The 27,641-nt window shown below is 39.7% G+C and overlaps 1 protein-coding gene across 1 annotated transcript in view; it reads left to right on the top strand.

Moving 5' to 3' along the window:
* Window positions 1-27,641, top strand: part of LOC126474747 (proton channel OtopLc-like) — a 134,720-nt gene that overhangs the window by 81,387 nt on the left and 25,692 nt on the right. Inside the window, exons 6-8 of the mRNA XM_050102224.1 lie at window positions 8,543-8,731; window positions 8,809-8,984; window positions 21,893-22,100. Coding sequence (XP_049958181.1) covers window positions 8,543-8,731; window positions 8,809-8,984; window positions 21,893-22,100 — 573 coding nt within the window. The remainder of the gene's footprint in view (window positions 1-8,542; window positions 8,732-8,808; window positions 8,985-21,892; window positions 22,101-27,641) is intronic.

The following is a 27,641-nucleotide window of genomic DNA, read 5'->3' as shown; positions in this document are numbered from 1 at the left end:
GTATCTTTTATATAGGAGGACTGGTTCCGGGTAATAGGTTGAAGGTGTTGGTCTACAAGAGCAGAAATTCTCTCAGTGGGGCCACAGTAACTGGCTACAATGGGGCATCCTGGGTGTTTGGGTTTATGGACCTTAGCAAGCATGTAGAAGGTGGGAGTGCGGAGAGTTGTAGGGGTAAGTAGAGAGATGGACCCTGGGGAGAGGTTCTGGGATGGACCTAAGGATTTGAATAGTGACTGGAGATCATGCTGGATTGCTGGAATGGGATCACTGTGGCATGCATGGTTTGTAGGTGGAAGTATCTGACAGCTGACGGAGTACTTCTGCCGTGTAATCCTTGCGGTTCAAAACAACGGTGGTGGAGCCTTTGTCTGCAGGTAGGATTATAAGATTGGGATTAGTTTTTAGATGGTAGACTGTGGTTCTTTCTGCTCATGTAAGGTTAGTATGCATGTAGGGTTAGTATGCATACGATTTGGTGAATGACAGTGAGGCAAGGTTCGAGGATAAGAAATTCTGGAAAGTTAACAGGTGGTGGTTTGGAGGCAGTGGGGCTGAATCATGGTTGGATGTAGGAGTGAATTGAGTTAGGCAAGGTTCAATATTGGTCTTTCGTTGAGTCTGATTGGTCAGATTGGTGGCGAAAAAGTGTTTCCACTGTAGGGACCGGGAGAAGGAGAGAAGGTCTTTAACTAGTCCTGCATGGTTGAATTTGGGAGTGGGGCAAAAGGCGAGGCCTTTGGAAAGGACTGATATTTCTGTGGGACTAAGGCTTCTGGAGGATAGATTCATGACAGTGTTGCGGGTCTGATAAGGTTTTGGGTTCTGTGTGGTGGTAGGAGGGAGTTTTGGAAGGTGGGGTAAGTGTAGTAGGTCTGTGAGACAGGGTTTGTCAGCTATGAGGGGGCGTGGAGGTTGTTGTAGAAGTTGTGGACAGTGGTATTCCAAAGCGATAGTAGGAAGTGAGCAGGATGGAGGGCTTTTTGAGGTGGCATTGTGCATGTTGCTCAAGTTCCTGCAGGGCAAGAGTTTCAGTGTGTGTTATGGGTTCCAGGAATTTGGGACTATATAGCAGGAGAATTTTGCGGATGGAGAGAAGGTACTGCACGGAGGATTGGGCTTGGTTGATATGGTTATGCAGGACTATGTTGGTGAGGGCTAAGGATTGGCAGAATCTGAACAGGTGGAGGTCATTGAGGAAGGAGGGGTGGCAACCAGAGATGGGTAATTTGATGGTAAGGCCATTAATGGGGGTTTCATGAGCCAAGCAACAACGCAGGAACAGTATGTGGGACTGGGATCTGGCAAGGGATAAGGAAACTTTAGTGTATTGTCGCAGATGGAAGGAGCAAGGATCCATGGTGGTGCAAAACTGCAAAAAATTACGTAAGGAAGTAGTATTACGTCCAAAAAATTAAGCAAAAATACACCCAAATATGTGTGAAAAGTATGAAAAGGGCGAAATGGAAGCACAGGGGGAGGAAAAGAGGTGCAATCAGAGGAAGACAACGACAGAGGAAGGCGAAAACTCACTAAAATTGGCGAGAAGTCACAAAGGTCACAGTGGAGGATAACTAATCAGTAATATATATATATATATATATATATATATATATATATTAATATATATATATATATATATATATATATATATATATATATATATATATATATATATATATATATATATATATATATATATATATAATGGCAAGTCGATAGACACACAAACATACACACAAAATTCAAGCTTTCGCAACAAACTGTTGCCTCATCAGGAAAGAGGGAAGGAGAGGGAAAGACGAAAGGAAGTGGGTTTTAAGGGAGAGGGTAAGGAGTCATTCCAATCCCGGGAGCGGAAAGACTTACCTTAGGGGGAAATATGTCTGCTTGTGTCTGTATGTGTGGATGGATATGTGTGTGTGTGTGTGCGAGTGTATACCTGTCCTTTTTCCCCCCTAAGGTAAGTCTTTCCGCTCCCGGGATTGGAATGACTCCTTACCCTCTCCCTTAAAACCCACTTCCTTTCGTCTTTCCCTCTCCTTCCCTCTTTCCTGATGAGGCAACAGTTTGTTGTGAAAGCTTGAATTTTGTGTGTATGTTTGTGTGTCTATCGACCTGCCAGCGCTTTAGTTCGGTAAGTCACCTCATCTTTGTTTTTTTATATATATATATATATATATAAAAAACAAAGATGAGGTGACTTACCGAACAAAAGCGCTGGCAGGTCGATAGACACACAAACAAACACAAACATACACACAAAATTCAAGCTTTCGCAACAAACTGTTGCCTCATCAGGAAAGAGGGAAGGAGAGGGGAAGACGAAAGGAAGTGGGTTTTAAGGGAGAGGGTAAGGAGTCATTCCAATCCCGGGAGCGGAAAGACTTAACTTAGGGGGAAAAAAGGACAGGTATACACTCGCACACTCGCACATATCCATCCACACATACAGACACAAGCAGACATATTTAAAGACAAAGAGTTTGGGCAGAGATGTCAGTCGAGGCCGAAGTGTAGAGGCAAAGAAGTTGTTGAAAGACAGGTGAGGTATGAGTGGCGGCAACTTGAAATTAGCGGAGATTGAGGCCTGGCGGATGACGAGAAGAGAGGATATACTGAAGGGCAAGTTCCCATCTCCGGAGTTCGGATAGGTTGGTGTTGGTGGGAAGTATCCAGATAACCCGGACGGTGTAACACTGTGCCAAGATGTGCTGGCTGTGCACCAAGGCATGTTTAGCCACAGGGTGATCCTCATTACCAACAAACACTGTCTGCCTCAACTTCTTCACTTTTGAAGGCCAGACATACCAACAATTAAAGGGAACAGCCATGGGTACCAGGATGGCCCCCTCGTACGCCAACCTATTCCTGGGTCGCTTAGAGGAAGCCTTCTTGGTTACCCAAGTCTGCCAACCCAAAGTTTGGTACAGATTTATTGATGACATCTTCATGATCTGGACTCACAGTGAAGAAGAACTCCAGAATTTCCTCTCCAACCTCAACTCCTTTTTCTTCCATCAGTTTCACCTGGTCCTACTCCAAATCCCATGCCACTTTCCTTGACGTTGACCTCCACCTGTCCAATGGCCAGCTTCACACGTCCGTCCACATCAAACCCACCAACAAGCAACAGTACCTCCATTATGACAGCTGCCACCCATTCCACATCAAATGGTCCCTTCCCTACAGCCTGGGTCTTCGTGGCAAACGAATCTGCTCCAGTTCGGAATCCCTGAATCATTACACCAACAACCTGAAAACAGCTTTCGCATCCCGCAACTACCCTCCCAACCTGGTACAGAAGCAAATAACCAGAGCCACTTCCTCGTCCCCTCAAACCCAGAATCCCCCACAGAAGAACCACAAAAGTGCCCCACTTGTGACAGGATACTTTCCGGGACTGGACCAGACTCTGAATGTGGCTCTCCAGCAGGGATACGACTTCCTCAAATCCTGCCCTGAAATGAGATCCATCCTTCATGAAATCCTCCCCACTCCACCAAGAGTGTCTTTCCGCTGTCCACCTAACCTTCGTAACCTGTTAGTTCACCCCTATGAAATCCCCAAACCACCTTCCCTACCCTCTGGCTCCTATCCTTGTAACCGCCCCCGATGCAAAACCTGTCCCATGCACCCTCCCACCACCACCTACTCCAGTCCTGTAACCCGGAAGGTGTACACGATCAAAGGCAGAGCCACGTGTGAAAGCACCCACGTGATTTACCAACTGACCTGCCTACACTGTGATGCATTCTATGTGGGAATGACCAGCAACAAACTGTCCATTCGTATGAATGGACACAGGCAGACAGTGTTTGTTGGTAATGAGGATCACCCTGTGGCTAAACATGCCTTGGTGCACAGCCAGCACATCTTGGCACAGTGTTACACCGTCCGGGTTATCTGGATACTTCCCACCAACACCAACCTATCCGAACTCCGGAGATGGGAACTTGCCCTTCAGTATATCCTCTCTTCTCGTCATCCGCCAGACCTCAATCTCCGCTAATTTCAAGTTGCCGCCACTCATACCTCACCTGTCTTTCAACAACTTCTTTGCCTCTACACTTCGGCCTCGACTGACATCTCTGCCCAAACTCTTTGTCTTTAAATATGTCTGCTTGTGTCTGTATGTGTGGATGGATATGTGCGTGTGTGCGAGTGTATACCTGTCCTTTTTTCCCCCTAAGGTAAGTCTTTCCGCTCCCGGGATTGGAATGACTCCTTACCCTCTCCCTTAAAACCCACTTCCTTTCGTCTTCCCCTCTCCTTCCCTCTTTCCTGATGAGGCAACAGTTTGTTGCGAAAGCTTGAATTTTGTGTGTATGTTTGTGTGTCTATCGACCTGCCAGCGCTTTTGTTCGGTAAGTCACCTCATCTTTGTTTTTATATATAATTTTTCCCACGTGGAATGTTTCCTTCATATATATATATATATATATATATATATATATATATATATATATATATATATATATATATAGACACACACACACACGTATGTTACTGTGGGTAGCAGGTTTTAGGGCAGATAAGCGTAAAGAAAGAGGGACGGCAGATGTGACTGGATGAGGTGCATTTAGTGGGTGTGAGCAGGAATAGAACAGAGAAAGTGTGGGGGGGTGCGGAGGGGTTCATATTTAGAGATGTAACATCGTGTGGCACTGGGAAAGTGTGGGAGATAACATGCAAAAATACGAGAACTGACACAGGGAACGTGATCAGTTTGAAGGTATAGGCATGATTATATCGGCGGGAGTAATGTGGGACATAAGATGCTGCACCAACAATCAGCATGGTCTTGAGGCCGTCTGTTGCGTGCGGCTGAGTAGGTTGATACAGTGTGGCTCATAAGTAGAGCATGCAGTGCGGCCTGTAAGGCAACAAGAGAAACACAGGGAAAAAAGAAAGAGGGATGCACATTGAGTGTAGCGATGCAAACGAAAGTAGTTACAAAGGAAAACAGCACAGGGTTAGGACTGAAGAAATGGCATCAGGCAAAAATCAAACAATGGAAAATCTAGGATGGAATGTAACAATACCAGAGAAGGATAGTCGCTACTCACCATATAGTGGAGATGCTGAGTCGCGATAGGCAAAATAAAAAGATTCACATATTCATAGCTTTCAGCCATTAATGCCTTTGTGAGCAGTAGATGCGCGCGCGCACACACACACACACACACACACACACACACACACACACACACACACACACACACTTCTGCAGTCTCAGAGAGCTGAAACTACACTGTGAGCAGCAGCACCAGTGCATGATGGGAGTGGCGACTGGGTGGGGGTAAGGAGGAGGCTGGGGTGGGGAGGGGCAGGGATAGTATGGTGGGAGAGGCGGACAGTGCAGTGATGCAGTTTGGACGGAGGGCAGGAGAGAAGGTGAGGAGGGAGAAGGGGGGAAACAGCAGAAAGGAGACAAATAAAAATAAATTAAAAGACTGGGTGTGGTGGTGAAATGACGGCTGTGTAGTGCTGGAATGGGAACAGGGAATGGGCTGTTTATGGGTGAGGACAGTGCTAATGGAGGTTGAGGCCAGGAGCGTTACGGGGAAAAAAAAAATGGTTCAAATGGGTGAGCACTATGGGACTTAACCTCTGAGGTCATCAGTCCCCTAGAACTTAGACCTACTTAAACCTAACTAACCTAAGGACATCACACACATCCATGCCCGAGGCAGGATTTTAACCTGCGACTGTAGCAGTTGTGCAGTTCCAGACTGTAGTGCCTAAAACCACTCAGCCATCCCAGCCGGTGGTTACGGGAATGTAGGATGTATTGCAGGGAAAGTTCCATCTGCGCTATTCAGAAAAGCTGGTGTTGGTGGGAAGGATCCATATGGCACAGGCTGTGAAGCAGTCATTGAGATGAGGGGTATCATGTTTCACAGCGTGTTCAGCAACAGGATGGTCCACTTGTTGTTTGGCCACAGTTTGTCAGTAGCCATTCATGTGGGCAGACAGCTTGTTGATTGTCATGCCTACATAGAATGCAGCACAGTGGTTGCAGCTTAGCTTGTAAATCACATGACTGGTTTCACAGGTAGCCCAGCCATTGATGGGATAGGTGATGTTTAGTGACCGGACTGGAGTAGGTGGCGGTGGGAGGATGTATGGGACAGGTCTTGCATTTAGGAGACTGGAAAGATAAGGCACGGGAGATTTGTTTTTGTAATAGGATGGGAGGATAATTATGGTTAGTGAAGGCTGCAGTGAGACCCTTGGTATATTTAGAGAAAGACTGCCCGTCACTGCAGATGCGACAACCAGCAGGATCTCTAGTCACTACTCAAATCCTTAGGCCCATCCCAGAACCTCTCCACAGAGTCCATCTCCCTACTTACCCCTACAACTCCCCACACTCCCACCTTCTACATGCTTGCTAAAGTCCATAAACCCAGGATGCCCCATTGTGGCTGGTTATTGTGCCCCCACTGAGAGAATCTCCGCTCTTGTAGACCAACACCTTCATGCTATTACCCAGAACCTATTCTTCTATATAAAAGATACCAACCATTTCCTCGATCGATTCGCTACAGTTCCTTTCCCTTTACCACATGGTGCCCTGCTTGTCACTATTGATGCCACCTCCCTGTACACAATATTCCTAATGCCCATGGCCTTACTGCTATCGAACACTACCTTTCACAATTACTTCTCCTTTGAAGGCATTACCTACAAACAAATCCGCGGTACGGCTATGGGCACCTGCATGGCACCATCCTATGCTAACCTATTCATGGGCCATCTAGAAGAATCCTTCTTAAAAACCCAGAATCCTAAACCCCTCACCTGGTTCAGATTCATTGATGACATCTTTGCTATCTGGATTGAAGGTGAGGACACCTTATTCACGTTCCTCCAGAACCTCAACAACTTCCTCCCCATTTGATTCACCTGGTCCTACTCAACCCAACAAGCCACCTTCCTAGATGTTGACCTCCACCTCACAGATGGCTATATTAGTACCTCCATCCATATCAAGCCTACTAACCACCAGCTATAACTCCAATTTGACAGCTGCCACCCATTCCATACCAAGAAGTCCCTTCTGTACAGCCTAGCCACCCGCAGTCATCACATCTGTAGTGACAATCAGCCCTCTCAAAAACTACCGACGGTCTCACTGAAGCCTTCATAGATCACTATTATCCTCCCATCCTTGTACAAAAACAAATCTCCTGTGCCTTATCTTTCCAGTCTCCCACCACCTCCCAAAGTCCCACAGTCCGCCCATAGGAGAGCATTACCCTTGTCACTCAGTACCATCTGGGACTGGAGTAACTGAATTACATTCTCCACCAGGGTTTTGATTACCTCTTGTCATGCCCTGAAATGAGAAATGTCCTGCCCACTATCCTTCCCACCCTTCCTACCGTGGTATTCCGCTGTCCACGAAACCTACACAATACACTTGTCCATTCTTACACAACCCCTGCTCCCAGTCCCTTACCTCATGGCTCATACCCCTGTAATAGACCTAGATTCAAGACCTGTCCCATACATCCTCCTGCCACCACCTACTCCAGTCCGGTCACTAACATCACTTTTGACACCGGCTTCAGAGCTGCTTTTTGATTGTTTACATTTGTTAAGACTATTAGTTGTCCATTTACATATCGAACATGTTTTAATTTCCTCGTTCTTAATTTAGTCATTTATACATAACAGAGTCATCCATAATGCCCCTCAGATTAATTTTGTACCAGTATGAAACGTATTGTAGTAATACTTTGATAAATGTTGTTGCTGTATTTTTGCCATGAAAAATGTTCTTGTACAGGATTTTTGACTTTTTGCATGGGGTACTCTTCATATGTTTGCTTTGAATGAGATAGTTTCCTATGCTATCTCTACCATTCTACTTCAGATGCCCCAATAAGTTCCCGTGGTTGAAGAATTCAAAATATTTTGAGAGAGCAGGAACATATTAACGCAGGGAATTCATTACCTAGTTTACACAGATATCAAATAAGGTTTCTTGTACCTAGTAGGCTATGTCCTTTACAGAAACCAGTTAATTTTGCAGTTCAAAGCTATTTCATTAGAGTTAACTGGATTATTCAGCAGAGGGAACTCACAAAGGTTGTGAGCAAATAAGAGAATATGAGATGACAGGGAGGTATTCTGCAGAATGTTGCATGCCACCTTTCAGGAAAGAAATTCAGTCATTCAAAAGCCATCTGTTCTTAAAATGTTGTAAATTTTCCACATGTTTCTAACACAAGTGCAACCACTTCACCATCACAAAATGATACAGAACTCTCTGCATCAAATACAATGTTTTATTAGTTTTTGAAATTTATACTTGTATTGACAAACGTTAAATGGAAATATCTTTCATTGTTACACAGAGATTTCAAATTCAAGTGACAACACTTCAAAGTGTGAACATCAGCTATTAATTTTAATAGCTGAATCATTACTAGCACTTCACATTTCATACACGTAACTGATTCATGTAGCTCCATTTGCACTCACACCACCAGAAATGTAGTGTGAAATAATCTCCAAATTAAATTTACAGAATCTGAGTCAGTGGAGTATGTTGAATATGTGGAGTCACCAGTGGGTGACCTGAATGTCTCAGTGACTCTGCCGAGTGCCAAATTAGCAAAAAATGTTGAAGATATGCCAGAAGAAACAACAGTGCATCAATACTGTTTCAGTCAAGGACGACATTCTGGGAGTTTTTATCTCAAATTGGGGGCTGCAGGTAAGGTATACCAACCACAAATTTTATTTTGAAGGATCATACTGCTTTTCAAAACTAATGGAAATTTTTCTTTACAGTGTTCTGCTTTGGACATCTAACACACTATGGACTTCTAATAGGATCAGAATTTATTTCGTTGACATCAGCAACAGATGAAATTCATTCTTGTACGAATGTTCTTATGCTTGTCCTGGATATTATTTATCCTGTGTACTCATTTTTCCAACTGTTTTTCATATTCAAATATTCAAATGTAAGTATGTACAGTACCACATTTATTGAAGACTTAATATCAATATTTCCTTCCTCCTTCTTTCCTAAATTTTCCCTGTTACTGGTTCATATTAGTTTCACATCCTCCAAGAAGACTACTTCACAGCAATGTTGGAGTTGTCTGAGTACGCATGAAACACTTACTTCTCAGGTCTAGAGCTAGTTCACCTCTGTAATATTCTTCACTGTTTTTCCTCCATTCTTAAAACAATACTGCATACTTTTATGTAATGATTCAACAACATATCATAATTAACTTTTTAGCTTTTTGTTTGGAGCATTATACTTCAAAAATTGTTGAGCTGTAAAATCTTTTGCCCTCTTCAGAGCAAATGGTTATTAGAAACAGGCACAGACATTTACTAATGTGACAAAGCTAGAATCAGTCACATTATGACCTAGTATATGTGATTTGTCATCATAATCATCATCATCATCATCATTACCTTGTACAGTTTCTTTTCACTGGCAGAGTCTGCTTGGAACACAAGCCTCTCTATTCCCTGCAGTCTTCCACCGCCTCTCTGTCACTACTTTGGACTAGTCTTTTCATCTCTTCAGGATGTTACCTTACATCCCTTTTATCTAATTGTCCTTAGCCTCCCCTTAGTCTCCTGCCAGCCATCCTAATCTCCAGCATTTTCATCCGCACCACTTTAATCTTCTTTCCTTCATGTTATCTCATAGGGGTTGTTTGTGTATTCTCTCCTTGCTCTTTCATTTCTCATCTTTTCTGTTATTGCTTACTTCTAAAAACCTTCATTTCCATTTACTTGCACATTACTTCTTTCTCTTCTCTTTATAATCCATATTTTATCGTGTAAAAAGGAATTATTATTGAATGTTTAATAAATCATCTTCTTACTGTTCTGAGGGACTTCTTTGTTCTGTATCATGCTCCCTTCAATCCCTGTGAGATTATCAGATTGCCTTGCCAGTTCACGTATTTCTTGATCATTCCTTCCATTTTCCTTTGGCATACTCCCAGGTATTTAAACTTTCTGCTGTTTTCAAATGCTCCCTTGCCAGTATCATTTTATTATAGGTCTAGCTTTTCTTCTTGTAATGATCACCAATTCACATCTCTTTCCATTTAATTTTAGGCCATATTCTTGCATAACTTCTTCCAAAACAAGTAACTGCTTCTGTACTTCCTCATTGTTCCCCCATACCATCAAATTATCGGCAAATAACATTGCTGCCATCATTTCCCCAATTTGTCTCACTTGTGTATGAAAAGTAATGGAGATAATGCTCTTCTTTGTTTCAGACAATTTCTCTGTGTCAGATGTCTTGTTCTCACTCTTCTCTTTTTTTTTTTTTTTTTTTTTTTTTGGGTCATCAGTCTACTGACTGGTTTGATGCGGCCCGCCACGAATTCCTTTCCTGTGCTAACCTCTTCATCTCAGAGTAGCACTTGCAACCTACGTCCTCAATTATTTGCTTGACGTATTCCAATCTCTGTCTTCCTCTACAGTTTTTGCCCTCTACAGCTCCCTCTACCACCATGGAAGTCATTCCCTCATGTCTTAGCAGATGTCCTATCATCCTGTCCCTTCTCCTTATCAATGTTTTCCACATATTCCTTTCCTCTCCGATTCTGCATAGAACCTCCTCATTCCTTACCTTATCAGTCCACCTAATTTTCAACATTCGTCTACAGCACCACATCTCAAATGCTTCGATTCTCTTCTGTTCCGGTTTTCCCACAGTCCATGTTTCACTACCATACAATGCTGTACTCCAGACGTACATCCTCAGAAATGTATTCCTCAAATTAAGGCTGGTATTTGATATTAGTAGACTTCTCTTGGCCAGAAATGCCTTTTTTTGCCATAGCAAGTCTGTTTTTGATGTCCTCCTTGCTCCATCCGTCATTGGTTATTTTACTGACTAGGTAGCAGAATTCCTTAACTTCACTGACTTCGTGACCATCAATCCTGATATTAAGTTTCTCGCTGTTCTCATTTCTACTACTTCTCATTACCTTAGTCTTTCTCTGATTTACTCTCAAACCATACTGTGTACTCATTAGACTGTCCATTCCATTCAGCAGGTCATTTAATTCTTCTTCACTTTCACTCAGGATAGCAATGTCATCAGCGAATCGTATCATTGATATCCTTTCACCTTGTATTTTAATTCCACTCCTGAACCTTTCTTTTATTTCCATCATTGCTTCCTCGATGTACAGATTGAAGAGTAGGGGCGAAAGGCTACAGCCTTGTCTTACACCCTTCTTAATATGAGCACTTCGTTCTTGATCGTCCACTCTTATCATTCCCTCTTGGTTGTTGTACATATTGTATATGACCCGTCTCTCCCTATAGCTTACCCCTATTTTTTTCAGAATGTCGAACAGCTTGCGCCATTTTATATTGTCAAACGCTTTTTCCAGGTCGACAAATTCTATGAAAGTGTCTTGATTTTTCTTTAGCCTTGCTTCCATTATTAGCCGTAATGTTAGAATTGCCTCTCTCGTCCCTTTACTTTTCCTAAAGCCAAACTGATCGTCACCTAGCGCATTCTCAATTTTCTTTTCCATTCTTCTGTATATTATTCTTGTAAGCAGCTTCGATGCATCAGCTGTTAAGCTGATTGTGCGATAATTCTCACACTTGTCAGCTCTCGCCATCTTCGGAATTGTGTGGATGATGCTTTTCCGAAAGTCAGATGGTATGTCACCAGACTCATATATTCTACACACCAACATGAATAGTCGTTTTGTTGCCACTTCCCCCAATGATTTTAGAAATTCTGATGGAATGTTATCTATCCCTTCTGCCTTATTTGACCGTAAGTCCTCCAAAGCTCTTTTAAATTCCGATTCTAATACTGGATCCCCTATCTCTTCTAAATCGACTCCTGTTTCTTCTTCTATCACATCAGACAAATCTTCACCCTCATAAAGGCTTTCAATGTATTCTTTCCACCTATCTGCTCTCTCCTCTGCGTTTAACAGTGGAATTCCCGTTGCACTCTTCATGTTACCACCGTTGCTTTTCATGTCACCAAAGGTTGTTTTGACTTTCCTGTATGCTGAGTCTGTCCTTCCGACAATCATATCTTTTTCGATGTCTTCACATTTTCCCTGCAGCCATTTCATCTTAGCTTCCCTGCATTTCCTATTTATTTCATTCCTCAGCAACTTGTATTTCTGTATTCCTGATTTTCCCGGAACATGTTTGTACTTCCTCCTTTCATCAATCAACTGAAGTATTTCTTCTGTTACCCATGGTTTCTTCGCAGCTACCTTCTTTGTATCTATGTTTTCCTTCCCAACTTCTGTGATGGCCCTTTTTAGAGATGTCCATTCCTCTTCAACTGTACTGCCTACTGCGCTATTCCTTATTGCTGTATCTATAGCGTTAGAGAACTTCAAACGTATCTCGTCATTCCTTAGTACTTCCGTATCCCACTTCTTTGCATATTGATTCTTCCTGACTAATGTCTTGAACTTCAGCCTACTCTTCATCACTACTATACTGTGATCTGAGTCTGTATCTGCTCCTGGGTACACCTTACAATCCAGTATCTGATTTCAGAATCTCTGTCTGACCATGATGTAATCTAATTGAAATCTTCCCATATCTCCCGGCCTTTTCCAAGTATACCTCCTCCTCTTGTGATTCTTGAACAGGGTATTCGCTATTACTAGCTGAAACTTGTTACAGAACTCAATTAGTCTTTCTCCTCTTTCATTCCTTGTCCCAAGCCCATATTCTCCTGTAACCTTTTCTTCTACTCCTTCTCCTACAACTGCATTCCAGTCGCCCATGACTATTAGGTTTTCGTTCCCCTTTACATACTGCATTACCCTTTCAATATCCTCATACACTTTCTCTATCTGTTCATCTTCAGCTTGCGACGTCGGCATGTATACCTGAACTATGGTTGTCGGTGTTGGTCTGCTGTCGATTCTGATTAGAACAACCCGGTCACTGAACTGTTCACAGTAACACACCCTCTGCCCTACCTTCCCATTCATAACTAATCCTACACCTGTTATACCATTTTCTGCTGCTGTTGATATTACCCGATACTCATCTGACCAGAAATCCTTGTCTTCCTTCCACTTCACTTCACTGACCCCTACTATATCTAGATTGAGCCTTTGCATTTCCCTTTTCAGATTTTCTAGTTTCCCTACCATGTTCAAGCTTCTGACATTCCACGCCCCGACTCGTAGAACGTTATCCTTTTGTTGATTATTCAATCTTTTCTCATGGTAACCTCCCCCTTGGCAGTCCCCTCCCGGAGACCCAAATGGGGGACTATTCCGGAATCTTTTGCCAATGGAGAGATCATCATGACACTTCTTCAATTACAGGCCACATATACTGTGGATACACGTTACATGTCTTTAATGCAATGGTTTCCATTGCATTCTGCATCCTCATGTCGTTGATCATTGCTGATTCTTCCGCCTTTAGGGGCAATTTCCCACCCCTAGGACAAGAGAGTGCTTTGAACCTCTATCCGCTCCTCCGCCCTCTTTGATAAGGCTGTTGGCAGAATGAGGTTGACTTCTTATGCCAGAAGTCTTCGGCCGCCAATGCTGATTATTTATCAAAATTTAGGCAGTGGCGGGGATCGAACCCGGGACCGAAGACGTTTTGATTATGAATCAAAGATGCTACCCCTAGACCACGGGTCTTCATGTAAAACTTGCATCTCCCAGTACAATTCTTTTAGCCACAGTACAGTTTTCTTCCCTATTCCTTTCTTTCTCAGTACCTCTCAAACTATTTCTGAATACAGTGTTGTATGCTTTACGTAAATCTCTTTATGTAGATCTCCCAAATGGTTTACCTGGATCTGTCTTACTGCAAATATAAGATTTAGGCTGCTGTGGAACTCCAGGCATGAAGCCACACTGTTCTTCTGTCACCTGCATTTCCACTGTTTTTCTTCTTCACCTCTCCAGAATCGTCTCAAAGAATCTTGCACATGGAATAAAACCCTATACTTTTTATATCCTTTTCACTTCCCTTCTCAAAGACAAGCACAATTCTGCAATCTTCCAGTCTTCTGTAGTTCTCATTTCCTTCCATACTCATCTTATAACTCTATACAACCACATGCATCCCTGTCTTGTGTTGCTCTTAATTATTTTCACACTTATTTTTCCCAATCCTGATGACTTTCTCCCTTTTATGTTCTTTAGTGCCTCTTTCACTTCTATCCACATAATATCTTCCTTCACTGCTCTCTCTGGATTCCACAAATCAAATCACCAAAATGTTTTCTCCATAGTTCTATGGTCCTCCTCCTTCACTGCGTTATTTCCATTGTGAGTGTATGTGTTAAGTGCTTGTACAATAACAGCTTTTACCTATATGTTCCCAATAGCTTTTTACCTTTTGTTCATGCACATTGCAATTAAATTACTCTTGAGATATCAGCTATTTACAACATATCTTGAGTTTTTCAGTATAGAATCAGATACTAATGTATCTATAGGTAATTCCATACACCTACATCTATACTCTAGAAATGATTGTTCAATGTACATCAGAGGCTTCTTACCACTGTACAACATGTTAAAGTTTTTTCCAAACCCATTGATGTGCAAAATCTTAGAATAATGACTGCTTAAATGCCTCTGTGTGAACTGTTAGTCTGATCTATTGGAACTTTGTGAGCAGGCTTCAGTAGGATGGTTGCCACCTATCTTCAGTTAGCAACAATTTTAAGTTTTTCAGCATTTCTATGATGCTCTCCCATGCATTAATCAAACTTGTGACCATTTATGTACTGTTCTTTTATTTGTGGATGTTCAGTATCACCTGTCAGTCCTATTCAGTGTGGGTTCCATACATGTATGGGATCAATGGTCTACGACAGGTTGCATGAGAGATTTGTAAGCAATCTCGTTTGTAGATTGACTATTTTCCCAGTGTCTTACCAATGAACTGAAGCATGCCACTTGCTTTAACTACTATTAGGTCTATATGATCATTCCATTTCATATACCCACAATCTATTGCACCTAGATATTTGTATGATTGGACTTATTTTTGTAAAGTACAACTTTTACATTACTGAACATTTAAATCAAGTTGCCAATCTTTCAACTTTTACATTACTGAACATTTAAATCAAGTTGCCAATCTTTCCACCACTTTGAAATCTTATCAAGATCTTTTGGTTCATGTAACATGTTTTTTTCTAGTACATTATTCATTCTGCTGTTATGGAAAAATATCAGTTTTTTGTTGCTAAATATTCTGTTATTGTTGTTGTTGTGGTCTTCAGTACAGAGATTGGTTTGATGCAGCTCTCCATGTTACACTATCATGTGTAAGCTTCTTCATCTCCAAGTAACTATTGAAATGTACATCCTTCTGAATTTGCTTAGTGTATTCATCTCTTGGTCTCCCTCTACAATGTTTACACTCCACACTTCCCTCAAGTACTAACTTGGTGATCCCTTGATGCCTCAGAATGTGTCCTACCAACCAATCCCTTTTTTTAGTCAGGTTGTGCCAAAAATTCCTCTTCTCCCCAATTCTATTTAGTACCTCCTCATTAGTTATGTGATCTACCCATCTAATCTTCAGCATTCTTCTGTAGCACCACATTTCAAAAGCTTATATTCTCTTCTTGTCTAAACTATTTATCATCCATGTTTCACTTCCATAAATGGCTACACTCCATACAAATACTTTCAGATAAGTCTTCCTGACATTGAAGTCTATACTTGATGTTAAAAAATTTCTCTTCTTCAGAAAAGCTTTCCTTGCCAGAGCCAGTCTACATGTTGTATTCTCTCTACTTTGACCATCATCAGTTATTTTGCTCCCCAGATAGCAAAATTCATCTACTACTTAAAATGTCTCATTTCCTAATCTAATTCACTCAGCATCACCTGCTTTAATTTGACAACATTCCATTATCCTCATTTTGCTTTTGTTGACGTGCATCTCATATCCTCCTTTCAAGCTACTGTCCATTCCATTCAACTGCTCTTCTAAATCCTTTGCTGTCTCTGATAGAATTACAACATCATCAGCAAACCTCAAAGTTTTTCTTTCTTCCCCATGAATTTTAATTCCTACTCCAAATTTTTCTTTTGTTTCCTTTAGAGCTTGGTCAATATGCAGATTAAATAACATCAGGGATAGGCTACAACCCGGTCTCACTTGCTTTTCAATCACTGCTTCCCTTTTTTGTCTCTCTATTCTTATAACTGCCATCTGTTTTCTGTACAAATTGTAAATAGCCTTTCACTCCCTGTATTTTACACCCACCACCTTCAGAATTTGAAAGAGAGTATTCCAGTCAGCATTGTCAAAAGCTTTCTCTAAGTCTACAAATGCTAGAAACATTGGTTTGCCTTCCCTTAATCTATCTTCTAAGATAAGTCGTAGGGTCAGTATTGCCTCACGTGCTCTAACATTTCTACGGAATCCAAACTTCTCTTCCCCAAGGTCGGCTTCTACCAATTTTTCTATTTGTCTGTAAAGAATTTGTGTTATTATTTTGCAGTCATGACTTATTAAATGGATAGTTCAGTAATTTTCACATCTGTCAACACCTGATTTCTCTGGAATTGGAATTATTATATTCTTCTTGCAGTCTGAGGATATTTCGCCTGTCTCATACATCTTGCTCACCAGATGGCAGAGTTTTGTCCGGGCTGGCTCTCCCAAGGCTTTCAGTAGTTCTAAAGAATGTTATCTTCTCCCAGAACCTTGTTTTGACTCAGATCTTTCAGTGCTCTGTCAAATTTGTCACGCAGTATCATCTCCCCTATTTCATCTTCATCTACATCCTCTTCCATTTCCATAATATTATCTTCAAATAGATCGGCCTTATATAAATCCTCTCTTTCTGCTTTCCCTTCTTTGCTTAGTACTGGTTTTCGATGATCACTCTTGATATTCATACAGGTAGTTCTCTTTTCGACACAGGTCTCCTTAATTTTTCTATAGGCAGTATCTATCTCACCCCTAGTGATTTAGCCCTCTACATCCTTGCATTTGTCCTCTAGCCGTCCTTTCTTAGCCATTTTGCTCTTCCTGTCAATCTCATTTTTGAGACATTTGTTTTCCTTTTTACCTACTTAATTTACCGCATTTTTATATTTTCTCCTTTCATCAATTAAATTCAATATCTCTTTGTGTTACCCAAGGATTTCTACTAGCCCTTGTCTTTTTACCTACTTGATCCTCTGCCGCCTCTACTATTTCATCTCTCAAAGCTTCCCATTCTTCTTCTACCGTATTTCTTTCCCCTGTATTTGTCAATTGTTCCTAATGCTCTCTCTGAAACTCTATATAACCTCTAGTTCTTTCAGTTTATCCAGGTCCCATCTCCTTAAATTCCTACCTTACCTCTAGTTCTTTCAGTTTATCCAGGTCCCATCTCCTTAAATTCCTACCTTTTTTGCAGTTTCTTCAGTTTTAATCTATAGTTCATAACCAGTAGATTGTGGTCAGAGTCCACATCTGCCCCTGGAAATGTCTTACAATTTAAACATTGGTTCCTAAATCTATGTTTTACCACTATATAATCTATCTTAAATCTTCCAGTGTCTCTGGGCCTCTTCCATGTATACAACCTTCTTTTGTAGTTCTTAATTAAGTGTTAGCTATGATTAAGTTATGCTCTGCACAAAATTCTACCAGGTGGTTTCCTCTTTCATTCCTTACTCCCAAGTCCATATTCACCTACTACTTTTCCTTCTCTTCCTTTTCCTCCTATCGAATTTGTCCCTCACGACTATTAATTTTTCATCTCCCTTAACTATCTGAATACTTTCTTTCATCACATCATACATTTCTTCAATCTCTTCATCATCTGTGGAATTAATTGGCATGTAAACTTGTACTACTATGGTAGGTGTGGGCTTTGTGCCTATCTTCGCTACAATAATGCATTCATTATGCTGTTGGTAGTAGCTTATCCATGCTACTATTTTTTTATTCAATATTAAACCTTCTATTAAACCTACTACCTTCTATTGAACTGAAGTAAGAATTACAAGGTATTACAAATGTTTAGGCATATGCAAAACATGTTACTTTTTCTCTTGTACTCATCAGTAATAAGAAAATTTAAAGGGAAGGGAAAAAACATAAAATGCCAGACAATGATTTGTTTCTTTTGCATTTTTTTAGTCTTTTTCTTTGTAATTTAAAATGATTTTCTCAATGGCCTTATTCATTATGGTGATTATGTTATTGGCTAGTGTACACTCTTTACTGTCATTTTTCTTTCTTAACTTATCTTGAGAGTCACAAAGAGATAACCATGCACTGACAGTCCATATCTGGTTCCTAGATGAGATTTAAGTCTTCGGTTTCTCAAAGAAAAATAATTGGTAAATTCCAGCATATCAGTGTCCTTCAGTTCGGTGAAAAAAAATGTCAGTGTCTAACAGGCCAGTTTGGAAAAACCCCCAACTTGTTGCAAAACTTGGTCAGTGTCTGTATAATTTGTGGCAGTTCTAGTGATAGTGGAGAGATTTTTCCTCACCCAGTTACAGATACTAATTGTTTTCTACCATAGATATATGTGCTCCATGTTCACTTCAGTCCTATGCACATGCATAAGGCTGGGAGAGTCAATTTGATGTTATATTTCTTAGCAAGAGTTGGGTAAGTTTCAGTGATGGCATCTGGTTACATACCTCTAATATTTGTGGTTAAAATCTTTGCCAGGACATTTCCCCAAACTTATGACCAATTTGAGTAAGGATATTTGGTTGCCATAAGGTGCTTTGGAATGCACTGGATTAATTGTTAGTAGGCTCTTGCTGAGGACTGCTTCAGTGTAGCTCCTGCTGAGTACCTTGTTTCTTTGTAGTAGATGTAGACATAAATGTTAATTTTGCATTCTGGATCAATATAAATTGATGACCTTAAATTTGAATTTCAGAACACTTGGAAGATCTTTTCCACAATGCTTCATGCACCTACCCCGAGTGTATTACTTGTATGTTTTAGGAAAATATCATGCAATGTTGGAACAGATTACTCAACCCCAAACCTTTGTTGATATACAGTATTGCTGTATTGAGAAAAGACAAGTTGAACAAACTATATCTCCAGATATGCCACACTGCATCTTGCATATTTTTCAGAAGTTTGTAAGACTGGAACTACACAATTGCACTTGGATAATATAGAAGCATTGATGTAATAAGCCATTTGTATTCTGTGTAGACTTCACAGGTTCTGGCTCCTTAGTGCAATTTTCATTGATTGCACCTTCTTCTGCCAGCTGAGCACTAACACGGGCAAGGGATTCATCATGATGACCATGTCCAAATGGTGTTTTTTGTCAACTGCAAGCAGCAATGGGTGCTGCCGATGTAGGAACTGGGCTCCAAGTAAATAAATTTGTCCATGTTGATTCTGGCTCCGCTGGATTTTGATATTCATTGAGTGTGTCAGCTGCTCTGATCTCATCTTGCTCATCACTTAAAATTAAATTAGCTCATCATTTAAAATTAGACTGAGGTCATCTGCATACGTATTTACTACAATCTTCACCTCATACATACAGCATCCAGTCAATGTTGTCTGTAACCTCTAGAGAAGAGGTTCCATTGTTATTGCATAGAGAGAAACTCACAAAGGAAAACACTGATGGAGCATCCTCTGCAATTGTGTCTGTTTCAAAAGGTTGTCATTAACCTTGAGTCTACTGTGTACACTACATACACATTCATGACCAACTATATCCTCACTCACAATTACTTCTCCTTTGAAGACATTACCTACAAACAAATCCACAGTACAGCTATGGGCACCCGCATGGCACCATCCAATGCTAACCTATTCGTGGGCCATCTAGAGGAATCCTTCTTAAAAACCCAGAATCCTAAACCCTTGACCTGGTTCAGATTCATTGATGACATCTTTGCTATCTGGATTGAAGGTGAGGACACCTTATTCACGTTCCTCCAAAACCTCAACAACTTCCCCCCCATTTGCTTCATCTGGCCCTGCTAAACCCAACAAGCCACCTTCCTTGATGTTAACCTTCACCTCAGAGATGGCTACATTAGTACCTCCATCCATATCAAACCTACTCAACATCAGCAATACCTCCACCTCGACAGCTGCAACTCATTCCATACCAAGAAGTCCCTTCTGTATATCCTAGCCACCCGTGGTCATCACATCTGCAGTGACGATCAGTCCCTCTCAAAAAATACTGACGGTTTCACTGAAGCCTTCACAGATCACTATTATCCTCCCATCCTTATACAAAAACAAATCTCCTCTGCCTTATCTTTCCAGTCTCCCACCACCTCCCAAAGTCCCACAGTCCGCCCATAGAAGAGCATTACCCTTGTCACTCAGTACCATCTGGGACTGGAGTAACTGAATTACATTCTCCACCAGGGTTTCGATTACCTCTTGTCATGCCCTGAAATGAGAAATGTCCTGCCCACTATCCTTCCCACCCCTCCTACCGTGGTATTCCGCCGTCCTACACAATACACTCATCCATCCTTACACAACCCCTACTTCCAATCCCTTACCTCATGGCTCATACCCCTGTAATAGACCTAGATTCAAGACCTGTCCCATACATCCTCCTGCCACCACTTACTCCAGTCCGGTCACTAACATCACCTATCCCATCAAAGGCAGGACTACCTGTGAAACCAGTCACATGATTTACAAGCTAAACTGCAACCACTGTGCTGCATTGCATGCAGGTGTGACAACCAACAAGCTATCTGTCTGCATGAATGGCCACCGACAAACTGTGGCCAAAAAGAAATGGACCACCCTGTTGGTGAACATGCTGCCAATCATGTTATCCCTCATCTCAATGACTGCTTCACAGTCTGTGCCATATGGATCCTTCCCACCAACACCAGCTTTTCTGAATTGCACAGATGGGAACTTTCCCTGCAATACATCCTACATTCCCATAACCCTCTTGGCCTCAACCTTCATTAGTCACTGTCCTCACCCATCCAGCCCCCTCCCTGTTTCCATTCCAGCACTACACAGCTGCCATTTCACTGCCACACCCAGTCTTTCAATTTCCTTTTGTTTCTCTCCTTTCCGCTACTTACCCCCTCCCCCTTCTGCACCTTCTCTCTTGCCCTCTGTCTAAACTGCAACACTTCACTATCTGCCACTCCCACCATACTACCCTTTCACCTCCCCATCCCAGCCTCCTCCTTACCCCCACCCAGTCGCCACACCCATCATGCACTGGTGCTGCTGCTCGCGGTGTAGTTTCAGCTCTCTGAGACTGCAGACGTGTGTGCAAGTTGCGTTTGCACGCGCGCGCGCGTTAGTGTGTGTGTGTGTGTGTGTGTGTGTGTGTGTGTGTGTGTGTCTACTGCTGACAAAGGCCTTAATGGCTGAAAGCTGTAATTGTATGAATCTTTTTATTGTGCCTATCACGACTCAGCATCTCCGCTATATGGTGAATAGCAACTTTCCTTCTCTGGTATTGTTACATTCCATCCTGGATTTTCTATTGTTCGACATGTATTGATAATTTTGATGAATTTCCGATCAAATTCTATTTTATTCATGACTCATAAAAATTACAATTAATGTACTCACTATCATCAACATCATAGCACATGCATGAAGTTGATGTTTTTTGTGAGAGATTAGTCTATAGTGCAGTGAAATTATTAATTTCCATATTTACTCTAGGCTGAGAATTCAGAGATTAGACACTGAAGTAGATAGCAGTTGTCACTATTAACAGTGTGTGTCTGTGAGTTAAATAGCTCTGAACCTTTCACTCTAATAAGACTTTTTGTAATTAATACCAATAGTCTTAAAACTTTGCTGGAAAAAGATGTTTCAGATATTGTTCCATAACAAGAACAGTAATTTATTCCTTCATTATACAGGTTATACATTGTGATAATTTTGTTGCATTAATATTCCACAGGTAATAATAAATAAGCTACAGATTTTAGGAAGATTTGCGTTGATGCACTGTATAGCAACCAGTATTTGCGTCTGGATGTGGACCATCATGCGTGAAACACTGCTTGCTCTGAATGGATATAACAGTTCAAGTGAAAACTACATATCAGTGTTGGAAAGTGAATCTCCTGTTGCTAATTTATTTAAAAAATTAAGATCTGTACTGATGGGTAAGTATAAACCAAATTCTTTGTATATCTACAGAGGGAGGTGATTAGTTAGAATAAGCTCTATCTGTTTTGTTACTTACAAGTAAGCCTTATGGACTGGCCCTCTTTGACTTTATTCATACTTAATTGAAGGCCATTGCCAGGTCATTAATTTCTGAAAAACTCAAACAATCCACCTTTGAAGATTTCCAAGTGCTATTAAGTGCAAAATATTCATAATTATTAATTCAGTCATTGGTAGGCAGAGTATGAAATGTAGAAGACTGGTAACTATAAAGTTGCTGGTTAAAATCTCATTAGTAGCTATACAGTTTATTTTCTTTCATACCAATTCCATGTTTGTTGACAAACAGAAATGTCAAGTAACAAATACTGAACCATATTTTTTTAAATAACATCTCTTTATTTTTATTTACTGATCATATAAAAATAAATTAAAAATTAGTACAGATGTGCAAAAGATCTTTATATATATTCCACCTCTAGAAATAAAAAAGTATTTTATTATCTATTTGATGGTTTGCATTTTTGCACCAAATTGTATTTTATTGTGAATACTGGCGTTTTCACAAAAGTGGTAATTAAAAATAAAAATATGTTATTTTTATTAAAAAGTTATGATTCAGTATTTTTGTTAATAAATATGATTTTTTTTTAAATGTTGCTACTAGCAAAATACATACCACAACATTAGATTAATAGACTTTTATGCTAAATGGTTAGCTACCAATGACTATGTTAATAAATTACAAATATTTTGTACTTAGCAACACTTGAAAATCTTGTAATTTTCAAAAGCAATTTTTCCACTTTTTTCTTCTTAAATTGCATTGTAGTGCATCAGGAAATTGATGTCTGGGCACTGAGCTTCAAATCATTTCTTGGCCTGACACTTGATGCAGAGTTAAACTGGTCTGATCATGTGAATGATATTTGCTAAAAGCTATGTACTATCATATATGTCCTAAGAAAACTGACATCTTTTTGTAACATCAACACTCTGAGGCAAATATATTTTGCACTATTTGAATCCCATCTAAGCTATGGGATAGAAGTATGGGGATCCAGCAGTAAAGGTAATATGAAAAGTGTACTTATCTTACAAAAGAAGGCACTTAGAATTATGGGAAAGAAATGCGCCAGGGAGTCCTGCAGAAATTTGTTTAAAGAATTTAAAATACTAACTGTTCATAACCTGTATGTACTGAAGATAATCATTATGGCAGTAAACAGTAACAAAACACTTAATATAGAAATACATGATCACAACACTAGAGGCAGAGAGAGACCCCACATCACATCTCATAGAACAACACTGTATGAGAAAAGCCCTCACTATGCAGACATAAAACTACTGAATTGCTTCCATCCTAATATCTCCAAATTGCCCATTACAAAACTAAAAACGAAATTAAGATTATGGCTCCTAAACAATCCTGTATATTCAATAGATGAGTTTCTAGATTTAGTACACTCGTATGATGGAAGACCATCTATCTAAAAATATATGTAACCTCAGTTCTTAGACTGTGTCACAAACTGTAAATATTTGAATGTCAGATATGAATACTGTGTCACAAACTATAGATTCCTTAATCTAAGTATGGCAATAACAAATTTTTTTATGTATAGTTCATATATGTAACTCTGTTGTCTCAACTAAATTTAGAAAAGTTGTGTAGATAAAAGTGCCAGACAATAATATGTAACCCTAGTAAGTAAGGCTCTGACTTATCCAGAAGACTGGAACAATCTTTTTTTGTAATCAGTTGATGTTGGATCAAAATAAATAAACAAATAAACAATAAACAATAAACAAGGACGAGCCTGTAAGATCCCCTCGTTAATGAAGAAATCACGATATATTAATATTGCCTTTTCAGTTACTATCAGAGCAATTAACCCTAAAATCAAAAACAGAGTAATTTTTTAGATGAAGAAACTTCTCAGGCCATTGTTTCATAACTGACACAAATGACTGCTATAAAAAATGATGCTATGGAGCCCAAGAAGTTCATATGAAGATGAAGGGATAATATTAAGAAATAATAGCGTCAGAGGTATAAAATCTCCCTAGACCTCATTAAAGCATTTGACATAGCATATCGTGAGATACTTCTACAGGATGTATCAGTAATAGTTTCACAAACTTTGGGGGCAGATTCATTACATCAAAACAAGAAAAAATTATACATAAGCATATATCCAAAAATCTTTAATTTTGAATTATTTATGAAAGTTCTCATTTATTGTAATTCAAGATAAAAATCCAATGAATGACATTTGCAGCCAACAATTAAAATACTTTTTTTAGGTAAATAAGTTATGTTGTTGATAAAGTCAATCTGCTGATGCATTTATAGTATCCTCAATGGTGATGTATTGATATGGAGACATGTTTACAGTATTTGTCTGTTTACTTATTTATGTATATATTTCACAGGGCAATATTAAGCCATTCAAACACTATCTTACATCTAAACTATCATTTTTGTGCATTTGATGTTAGTCTGTTTTGAAGATTTCACATTTGTGGAAGTAGTAGTAAGTTATCTGATATGGGTTCCATTTAACTTCAGCAATATATTCATTTCTTCAGAAGGCAAATATAGTTTTGATATACAGTTGGAAGAATTTAAAGGGATAGTGGTTGTATCAAAACATGTTTCCAGATAGAAGACAAATGTGTCATCTATGCTGTTCTTAGTCATCATGTTATTGGGAAAATCTTCATAGCATCACAAATAGCTGAGAGAGAGATCAATATGTTCTTATGCATCTAACCAGGAAGGCTCTTGAAGGAAATGTCATACCTATCAAACTCCAACAACAGGAATCAACTCTACTTTCTCACAGAAGGGAAAGTGAACAACCTAAAATTAGCAGATGGCTCATCTATTAGATTAGATTAGATTAGATTAGATTTACTTTCATTCCAATTGATCCGTAGTGAGGAGGTCCTCCAGGATGTGGAACATGTCAGAAAAACAACAATACATGACAAATATTTACAACTAAAACAAATAAGCTAATGTACCATTCCACAGGTCCCAAGTGGAATGATCGACATTTTTTAATGAACACTAAGAGTCATTTTACAAATACTAATGCAATAAATTTAAAATAAAAAAGTTTTTTATTTATTTATAAGGTAATACAACTCTGCAAATTGAATTGGTCTCATGTCTGCCTGTGCATGGAAAACAGTTTGCTGACAAATTATGTATTTCTGAATCCAAAAAAGATGTTACGCAGTGCTCAAAAGACAACCAGCTACTGGTATTTCAGAAGCACAGTTATGTCAGTCCTAAGGTCAAAATAAATATTCAAAAGGCTGTACTCAGCTTGCATACCCAAGTGGTACTTTGCCATGTAAACAACCTCATCCAGTCAGTGTCCACCGCTAAAAGACGCTGAAAACGTTCCTGCATGCTCTCAGCTCTGTGGGTCATGTGACCCCTACCCTAGACAAAACTCCATCTGCGGCCAACCTCATTTGGTTGCAAATGGTCATTTATATTTAACATTTAAATCATATTCTTTAAAATTATTTATCACAAAATTTAAAATTTTCTTTCATTTATAATTGTTATAAAATTCACATTTTTTTTTGTTTTTAGATCATTCATCACTGGAATCCACATAAACTAGTCAAGAGTCTTACTGTATTTACAGCTTCTGTTTCCACACTGCGTTATTCAGATTTTTTTTTTAATACCAATTTCTAACTTCTCATTCAAAGCACAGTCAAGTGCTATATGCATTAAAGTAGAACTGTTTCATTGTGGATGACCTGTCGTGGCACTTATGTTTTCTATATCACTTTTCTCTCTTGTTGGCAAATTCTTCGTGAAATTTCCCACAATGTTCATGTTCCAGCAGACAGTGCTACAGTTGAGATATGTATTATCATGCAACACTACCCCGTTACCTTGTAAACACTAGGTATGGTGTGCACTTTTTTTATTTGTACTTATTCCAGGTCTCCACATGTAACAAAAACGTTGCCACTTGGCCACCACTTGAGTTGCATGTAGAAACACTTAAATTCCTGTGGCAGCACTTGAATTACGTCAATATTAGCCATGCCACAGAAGTTGAAAACACTTCAAGTTTGAGACACCATATTTCTTCTCCCACCACTGATTGGTGTCAGAAGTGACTACCATCTTTGAAGCTAACATGCCATATTTGATGTTTTTCATTTTTATACATGTCTGCTTTGAAAATATGTAGTTTCAGTGATGCACCGCATTAAGAATCTCTCCAAAACACATGTTTTGAGTATTGTTTATTAGGTAACAGAGGTAGGATGTAGAAGTTTGGTGTATAAAGATTTAGCCAATGTGGTTATGAGCACATAATGGTTCATTTACATGGTGGGAGTAGCTGAAGTTTCTATTTTGTGATACATGGATAAAATTTGTGTATGAGAAAGTAATTATTAGCTTATTAGTGTAAGGTAATTTGTGGTTTCACAGCAACTCACTTAATTCTAAAACTGGTGAAAATTAATGCAATGCTGCCAATATATTCAGATAATAACAGTATAGTATCCGAAACTTTGATGTTCTTTAAATACTTGCCCAGTAGATTTGAGATAAGAGCTAATAAGATTTCTGATGGCAGTATTATTTCAGACTGAATGCAATTTTAATAAAGGAAATCACCTATATTGCAGTGCCATTTAATGCACTTGGAGGAAGCATAGATCCAAAATTTGGTATAGAATAAATTTAACTTTTTGCTGTATTTAATTGATGTGGGGTGCAAGAATGAAAATATTGGTTTTTAAATGAGTCTTTAGGGCATCATAAATAGAATCAAAAATAGCATACAAAAACTTTGAAGTTGTACATTTGAGAACTTGGTATAGGCCTAAATATTGGAACAATGTAATCATCAGATGTCAAATATTGAAGTTTTAACTGAGCCAGGACTGCATCTTAAATATATCAGATTTTTAATAGAGCTCAAATGACACCTCTACAAATACTCAATAGCTTTTGTTATCCAAAAGTGTTTCACATATGGATTTTCATTTATGAGTGCTATGTCCGTTGCTGTGTTTGATGGCACTGTGTTACGTGTGTGCAAATTGCACCTCCAAATACGATGTTTGTGCTTTCTCTTATACGTATTGTATTGTTGGGTCAGAACTAATACAGCAGTATGAATGACAACACCAATGTCTGTATGAATAATCCCAGTGAATGTGTTATTGAAAACAGGGCCATGACAATTTTGGCAGAGCATGTGAAAACAGCAGCACACAGCGCTAATGCAGTATCAGCCATCTTGTCACTTGCTGTGGTATCACTTTTGTTGCATGTGGGCACCTGGCTTTATGTTTGTTTGACAACACAATCCGCTCCATTGACATATATATATTTACAATGAATTTACTATTCATATTCACAGAACCCCCCCATGAACCATAGACCTTGCCGTTGGTGGGGAGGCTTGCGTGCCTCAGCGATACAAGATAGCCGTACCGTAGGTGCACCACAGCGGAGGGGTATCTGTTAAGAGGCCAGACAA

The sequence above is a fragment of the Schistocerca serialis genome, chromosome 4, assembly GCF_023864345.2.
Source record: "Schistocerca serialis cubense isolate TAMUIC-IGC-003099 chromosome 4, iqSchSeri2.2, whole genome shotgun sequence".
In the NCBI taxonomy this organism is placed as follows: Eukaryota; Metazoa; Arthropoda; class Insecta; order Orthoptera; family Acrididae; genus Schistocerca; species Schistocerca serialis.
This window is presented reverse-complemented; position numbering and strand designations above follow the sequence as displayed.